Source organism: Galeopterus variegatus, unplaced genomic scaffold (assembly GCF_000696425.1).
Source record: "Galeopterus variegatus unplaced genomic scaffold, G_variegatus-3.0.2 Scaffold19347, whole genome shotgun sequence".
Taxonomy (NCBI): Eukaryota; Metazoa; Chordata; class Mammalia; order Dermoptera; family Cynocephalidae; genus Galeopterus; species Galeopterus variegatus.
In genome coordinates, this window is record NW_007745458.1 from 1 (window position 1) to 8,601 (window position 8,601).

Below are 8,601 nucleotides of genomic sequence, written 5' to 3' on the forward strand. Positions count from 1 at the left end.
GCAATTTTTAGATTGAGCAATCTTTAGAACTCTTGCAGGAGGACCAGAGGATCCACCAGCATTATGAATTGCCAAAAATGTGCTGCACTCACCCACCATCTCCTTCAGAGCCTTTTGGGCTTCTCTGGTATGAGCAGCGTGTCCCATTGCAAACAGAGAATTATAACTCGATAACAGATTAATAGATTACTACCAGTTCTCTTTCCAAGGGAAAATTATTTAATTTTTTGGATAATCCTTTCCATGTATCTCGAACAAATAAAAGTTCCAGGCCTTAAAACAACAGATTATATTCCTAGAAAAGGCATTATAATTTGGATCTGGTTTCCCACAGAAACTGTATTTAAAAAGATAATTATATTCCTGATTAACACTATATTTAAGTACTACTTGAAATATGTGTACATCATATTTATTAAAGTAGGTAAATATAACAGTTCAAGATAAGTCAATTGCATAAAAATGTATTTTATAAATTATGTTGTTTAATGTGTAATTTATCATCCCTGTTTTCATGAACAAATGCATTCGTGGTAAACTTGGGAGTTTCGTGTTTGAAAATAGTCATCTCATGACTTAGCAATATCACCATGTACATGAATGTAATGTATATGGTTGGTATGAGCTTACCTTTAATTAAACTATGTAAGTCTGAATTACTATACTGAAATTTCCCTCAGGGATAAAGTTCCACCAAGTCCACGAACCCTAACAGTCCCCCTGGTCTGCAGGTCTGCAGCCATTTCCTTTCTTCCTGTCCGTGCACCAAAGTTAATAGCCTGAAGACCCCAGGGAGAGGCTGCCAAAGCTCAGGATTCCCCAACAGGCTAACCTCCGTGTGCATGTGACTGGCCGAAGCTGAGTGTGGTAACCTAAGTCCAATGGCCTTGGGCTGAGGCCTGGTTCTTCAGAATGTCAAAAAACACCAGAATGTACAGGTCTTTATTCAGACTCTTCCATGGTTTTATCTTCTACTAATTATGATAACCAAAAATGAAACAATTACCAGTATTCTTTTAAAAATATGCTTACCTAGTAATATTATCACAAATTCCATGGCCTCCAAATTTTGAAGTTTCTATAGGGGCCCCTGGCTTTCGTACCATGATTTTGAGAGTCAGGCGTTTACCCTTCATGCCAGCAGCTTCAAGTCGTCTTTGAATTTCTTCTGAAAGACTCAGAAGAAAACCTTCTGCCTCTTTTGGCTACAGAAGGACAAACGTGGAAAAACTTCCATATTATTTTCCTATGTACCTAATAAGTCTTCTCAAGTATTTTATCTTTTAATGTTAAACATGTCATTTGCTATCCTGCTAAGCATTTATTAAAAATAAACATTCTATATACCCTTAAATATATACTAAATAAAAATACCCATCTTCCCAACAAAGCAAAAGTAATGAGTACTTAAAAGGAATTTTTCCTTTCTTATTTTTCTACGCCATTGTTAACCTGTTGAAATTCTTTTATATTTATGTCCTTATGAAGCTAATGTCTGTGAATTAAATGTGCTCTGTGGTGTTTGCTAACATAAATTCCAAAGACATAACCCAATCCAAATACGTATTCTGAAGGAAAAGGAAAACTACCCAACCATCTGTTCCAGAAGAATTAATAATAAGGAGCTAGCTGAAACTTAGCACTTTTTTTTTTTGTCCTTTTTGAGACCAGCCGCATCGCGCTCAGACAGTGAGCACACCGGTCATCCCTATATAGGATCCGAACCTGCGGCGGGAGCGCTGCTGCGCTCCCAGCGCCACACTCTCCCGAGTGCGCCACGGGCTCGGCCCTGAAACTTACTTTTAATGACAGCTTAAAAAGTATTTCAACGCTAAAAATATTTTTTTTCTTCTGGAGATCAGAATAATTATAATCTCAAGTTCCCTAAGAACTTACTCTAAAAGCATAATTTTTTAGTATCTTTCCCCAAGATCTGAGTTCCCTCAGCCTTATCTGGGGCTCTACTTTACCAGCATTGCCTCCAAACACTTTCTTGAAACTCTGGAAATACCAACAGTCATAAGACTTAATTTCAAGCATCAAGAGTTTTATGGTTTAGTTGGGGAAATAGGACTATGTAAAAATAAAAGGAATATAAGGTAAAATCTGTGAAGTGATAAGTACCTGGGTAAACCTTATTCCATAGTTGATCTCAGCTGAAACCGATTTTCTTTCCTTTTCAGTTCTAACTGGTCTATCATCCAAACCACGGCAGAACCTATAAAGCATCTGACCTGTTTTGGGACCAAATTCTTTTTGGAGTTTTGCCATGGTCATATACTGCAAGTCTCCACAAGTTTTAATTCCTAAAGATGTCAACTTAGATTCCATTGAACGTCCAACTCCTAGAAAAGGGAATATATATAGTTATTTAACTATGAAGAATAAACTATTAACAATTTTAGTAATATGAAATAACCATTATGCACAAAACTAGAATAATCTCCTTTAAAATCTCTGTGACATAAGTGAAGCATCTAATATACTGAAAAGGTTTTTACTGTAAAATCATGCTAGTATTGCTATTTCTAGAAATTCCACAAATACGGATGACTAAAGTTATCCAAAAAATATGATTTTTATTTATTTGTGAATAATGTCAAGATTTCTATCTTACAAAATCAACTAATGAAGTAATAGTCTCCTGTTTATACGAGTATATAGTATGATTTACAGACATACCAACAGTCATAGAATGCTAGGGACTCTACTATGATTTCGGTGACCACCAATTTCACAATGGTTTTAGCCACATTTTCTTTGAATGGGAAATGGAACAAGAAATTACAATATAGGCCCAGATCCAAAATTGTGACTCAGTATCATACTGGACAAAAATAATGCCAATGACCTGGGGATGCAGACCCCTAAGCAAACAAATTGGGGGGCATAGGGAAGCAGACATATTTATCAAAAAGATGATCTCCCTGAAGAGATATTAATCCTCCTGTAGCTGGCCCAGCATGCACAAGTCCCTATGTTCTACTTGGCAAGATGCAAGGTTTGAGCTCCACCCAAAGGGTGCTGATGAGTTGTTGCTCTATGCTGGGGTCTTAATGTCCCTCAATTTGCCCTAGAAGGTTTTGAAAATATGCATATTTAGGATTAGAGTGACCCATGGAAGCTATAATTCTTATTAAAATGGTTCCACACCATCAAATAAGTATTTTCAATCAATGAGGCAAAGACTGTATTTCTGGTCTTCTATAGAACCAAAACAGAGCTCAGAGCGCAGTCTGCTAGCTTCTGCTCGTCACTGCTACTGTTACTTCTAACTCCTGTCCTCCTGAGTGGTCTTCGGTTCTGCCAGGACAGCATCTAGAAGGAGTAATGTATTACACAAGGCTGGGAGGTTGTCACCTTTACAAAAGACCTATCTATGGCCGTGGAGGTGGTCCAGACAAGACAATTTATTCCCTGAAGTTAGCTGAAAGGTGTTACGGGTACTGGCTCCTATTTGTGCCATTTCAGAGTTCAAGTCAGGAGATTTGATTTCCTGTGTCCTATGATACCTTGGATTGCGATCTGAAGCAATGAAGATCCCTGGTGCATGAGGAGGGCTCCTCATACTTTTTGTGATGATTCATGGTCTTGATGATTTGTCTGTCACCTGCTCTGAATTCTGGCTCTGGGTCCAAATTAGACGAGCATCTTATATAGATTCCCCAGATTTATGAGCTATATTAGGAACTGGTGTCCTGCAACAGAGTGCTGCCTAGTTTCTTCGAATTCATTTATACTCTTACTTCGTGTGGGATCAGGAAATATGAGTGCCCATGGGGCATTCTCACAGAAACTTCAGTTGCTCATGAACCAGTGTTTTTAAATATCAGAGGTTATAACTAAGTGGAACGCACTACTCAGAGAAAGTTTCCATTCACCTTTGCACCAAAAGAGATAGAGAATCTGAGTAGTGCATCTGGGGAAACATCCAGAGGGCCAGTGGAAAAGAAAAACATCAACGTCATCTCAAGTAGAAAACGTGGGGCCCCATCAAGAAGTGTCAGTTAGGAACTGAGTAGTTTGTCCCTTGCTGGATTATAACATTTTTATGTCTTGGTCTTAAATGAACAAATTGAGTTATTAACTCCAGTGGTTAAGGCAACCTTCCTAACCGTGGTACTCTGACTACCGGAGGATTACACTACCTCTTAGAAGTTGGACTAACGTGCACGGATGCTATCTTTTGCCATTTTAATAATGTCTTTTTAAAAATGAATTAGCTCTGCTGTACATGTACATGAACTCTTTGGGTGGGGAAATAGGAGTTTCTCCAGACTTTTAAATTTGTAATAAAGGCAATTTTTAAAAATAAAGTTTTGAATATCTGCATAGTAAAATAAAGTCCAAGTCAGAACAAAGGGCAAGTAAGAATACCAGAGACTCTGAGTTAACAATTAAAAAAAGAAGAAATCCTCCAGAAGAATACCAATCACAAAAAGGTGAGATTCTAAGTGAAACCTATCTGCTGAGTGCTTTTTACGATGAGAAAGAGAAAGCCAAAGGAATGAATAAATCCTGTACTAGGTTGGCCAAAGGTAGACAGACACTTTGCACAGCTATTTGCGTTCAGGGAAGGCTTTTTATCTATTTTTTTCTCCCCATTGTTGTCTTGCTCCCCACCCCCACAATCTGCGTGTGATCTTTCCCTAGCAGATCTAGGGAGCCAATCTGTTTTCCCAGACTTGTAAGATTAGCAAGAGGCTATAACAACCCTTGATTGTGTGTGTATATGTTGGGGCGGGGGGGACCCACAGTTTTAAGAGTATCTTGAATATACTGGAACGGAATTATTATTCATTAATAGGTGCAAAGGAAACGCTATTACATAAAACTACTAAATGAACCACAATCAGTCTAACCTAATTGAACTGTACCTCTACGGAGGAAGAAAAGCTCTTCTCCATGGAAAGCTCATCTGATGGAATGAAATGGGCCTGAGATTGAGGTGGGGAAGGGAGGCCTGGGGGTGTAGTCTATCCCTAAACCCTACGACTTTGTGTGGGGGTGGAAAAATTAAGCTTGGAGCCAGTGCCAAAACCCTGGCGAGGAGTGCTAGTTTAACTACATTGTCTAAGTGTGTGTTTAGAAGGAAACAGGGGTGTCTCTTAGAAGAAAGTAAAGGGGGGCTCGGGGCCCAAACTGAGGACAGCCCCCTGGAAAGGAAAAGTGAAGAAAACTGTCCTCACTTGGAACTGAGTCTCCAAGAAGAGAAGAAAACAAAGATGTGGAGGCTCCTGTTCAAGCAGCTATGGCAAAGGCTAGGTATCCTGAAGGGGAACTATGACTCTGGATTAAAAATGGCCAATAATGTCCCCTCCCTGGCATCCAGAACTTGGCTGTCCAACACAGACATGGAGGAGTAACAGTTCAAAGAATAAAGCTCATGTTAGCGCTACAGTACATTAGTGCTGCCCGACACAACTTTCTGCATTGGTGGGAGCGTTCTCTGCTGCACTGTCCAATCCAGAAGGCACGTGCCACATGTGGCTACTGAGCATTTGACAGGTGGTCAGAGTGCAACTGAGGAAATCAGTTGTTGATTTTATTTTATTTAACTTTAATTAACTCTGAATTTTACTAGCTTCACTTGGCTAGTGGCTACATATTAGGATACTGCACATTTTTAAGAACACCTGTGTGTTTAAGTCTCATTTCTCTGAGAATGGACCGAGAGATGGAAACCACAGACTGCAAGCACCAACCTAGTACTGGCTGAACAAGGTTCCAAGGGTCCTTAAATTAAGGGCACATGCATAGGTGAAAAGCCTTGCAAAGATCCAAAGAACACACAGAAATGGTTCTTAGTATTGAAAAAGTTGTTGGGGACAATCCTTTCTTTCATTAGGTAAATAGATCAAATTAAGCAATTTGTTAGAGCCCTCTAAAACAAAACCTTACTATGTATTTTTCCTTCTTACGTAACTATGTTTATTATGCTCAGCACATTTTGTGCTTGGTAAACTATTATTATGAGCCATGGGACCAAAATAAAGTTGGGGGTGAAGAGAGTTACCAATGAATTTCTTCTGGTTATAGGCTAGAGAGCAAAGTTTCCTCACAGCATGTTCTATAAGATGTTAAAAGGTACCAAATATCTTTGGGAAATTACTACTTTTTAACAAATATAAACAGGTTTTTTATTATAATAATTCTCAGAACTTTTATTGTATGGCCCTCTACCAGGGGAGGTTCCCACACATATGTAAAATCCCTTTTTAAGGAACAGCCTGTATTCTGTGGAGCAAACTTTAGGAAAAGATGGGTTACAATGCCATCTTCAGGACAGGGGTAATAATGAAGGCAGCTGACATTCTGCACACCTGAATGTTCTATATCAGTCAGATTAAGAATTTGGGGATTTTATAAAAGGCAATAGTTTTAAACACATGAAAATCACATGAACCATTATTATTACCAGTGCTGTAAGACCTGTTTCTGAAGAGAAGAAGGAGCCAATTTCGCTGCCTCTATCTTTTGGATGTCGCTTAGGGAAGTCAAGTTTGTGCCTCAAAGCTTAGCCAGTTCAAAGAATGGTAACATGTAACCTCACGCTTGCCTGTCATGAAATAAAGTCTTTCCAGCCAGGAAGCAAATCAGGGTGAATGGCAAAATTATTAGGTCAAGGAGCTAAAACTTCTCTACTTCAGTTTAAAACAACAACAACAACTTCAAAATCTATTCAGTTTAAAGATCATGCTTTGGACTGAATTATGTCTTTCCAAAATGTTGATGTCCTAACCCCAAGTACTGCATAGTGTGTCTGCATTTGGACATAGAATCTTTTTTTTTTTTTTTTGTCCTTTTTGAGACCAGCTGCACCGCGCTCAGCCAGTGAGCGCACCAGTCATCCCTATATAGGATTTGAACCCGCGGCAGGAGCGCTGCTGCGCTCCCAGTGCTGCACTCTCCTGAGTGCGCCACAGGCTCGGCCCGACATAGAATCTTTAATAGAGATAATTAAGGTAAAATGAAGTCATATGGGTGGGCCCTAATCAAATATGACTGGTGTCCTTATAAGAAGAGAAGATGAGGACAGACACAGAGGGAAGACCATGTGAAGACACAGGGAGAAGACGACCACCCGTAAGTGAAGGACAGAGAAACCAATCCTGCTGACACCCTGATCTTGGACTTTCAGCCTCCAGAACTGAGAGACAATAAAAGTCTGTTGTTTAAGCCACCCAGTCTGTATACTTTGTTATGGCAGCCCAAGCAAAATAGAGATGACTAGTATAATAATCTTAAACTCAAATTTTACATGCAGTTTTAAATACACTGGTTCCTTCTTGTATAAAACTGCAATAAGATATCTTATTAAAACTGCTCAAACTGCGTTTTCTAATGAGGTAATTTGCTAGTTTGATTTTATAAGGCTAGTCTTCAAATTATACCTCAAACTGACCCTCAAAAATGTCAAATTTCACATTTCTCACACTAATAGATTGCTTTAAGTTATTTACTAGGGAGTCAGGAAGCTTTAAAACTAACCCACCATAAAAGGATGTCTGGGTCATTTAATATTTTATGGCCTATCACAGAAATTTCTAAGTTGAGATATACTTTTATTCAGATATACTTTTATCAGGCTTTAAAATATGCATATAAAAGTACCACCAAATCCATTTTAACAAATAGATGAATTAAAAGACTTTCATTATAAATGTACACTGGACCTTTGCAAAGCTGACATGGACTACTGTACAACAAATAGGTAATTACACAAAATACAAAATAACTAAATATCCTGCACCTTAAGTGAGGAAGATGTAGATGGAAGTTTTTCTTCAATGTTTGGAGTTAACAAAAACACATTTCATCTTTAGGTTTTATTTTTCCTAATACAGCTAATACATTTTCCACTTTTAAAACTATTTGCTTACTAAATACAGAAAACTGTCACGAGTCCTGCAGCATTATTTTATAAATAGGACAATCAGTTCTCAAAACCTTAACTTTGGCGTAGAAGTACACTATATTTCAATTATAATTTACTTAAAGTACAAAAGTCAGTTTCATCCTATTTGGATGAAAATTTAACTTTTAGAATCCTTAATCTTGCTACTTGAGAAATACCTGAAGTAAAACCCATTAGAGGCAAAACTAAAATGCAATATATTATGGTCTTGATAAATCAATTGAAGGAACATTCAATGCAAAATTCCAAACTTCATTTTTCATGGCACTCGATAATAGATTTTTAAAAATTTTTATACTTATCTGTGGAAAAAGATATATTATAAAGCTATAACAAACACTTATAAATGTCTATAATAGATAAAGTTTTTTTAAAAAGATTTGCATTATTTACCTGGTAGACTAGTAACTAGCTGACCTCTGATAAAATCATCTACTTCCTCTGGTTTTAGGTGGTATTGCCCATCTGGCTTTGCTTTTCTAGTTGCCATTCTGGCCAAGAGAATGTTAGAGCCTATAAAATTAAAAATTAAAAAAAAAAGTTCAAGAAATATTCACAATTACTTCTAAAATTTCCTAACAAAGACATCTACAGACAGGTTACCTCTCAAATTTCTAAAAGCAATGAAAATAATATAGTTTTGATCATTTCAAACAAGGTATAAAACTGGCAGAATTTAAGCT

At 37.7% G+C, this 8,601-nt stretch overlaps 1 protein-coding gene across 1 annotated transcript in view; it reads right to left on the reverse strand.

Annotated features, from left to right (window-relative positions):
* Positions 1 to 1,032: 1,032 nt before the first annotated feature.
* Positions 1,033 to 8,601, reverse strand: part of LOC103583057 (DNA repair protein REV1-like) — a gene marked incomplete at both ends in the record, with an annotated part of 12,394 nt that continues 4,825 nt past the window's right edge. Inside the window, 4 exons of the mRNA XM_008564478.1 lie at positions 1,033 to 1,205; positions 2,125 to 2,345; positions 8,312 to 8,431; positions 8,522 to 8,532. Coding sequence (XP_008562700.1) covers positions 1,033 to 1,205; positions 2,125 to 2,345; positions 8,312 to 8,431; positions 8,522 to 8,532 — 525 coding nt within the window. The remainder of the gene's footprint in view (positions 1,206 to 2,124; positions 2,346 to 8,311; positions 8,432 to 8,521; positions 8,533 to 8,601) is intronic.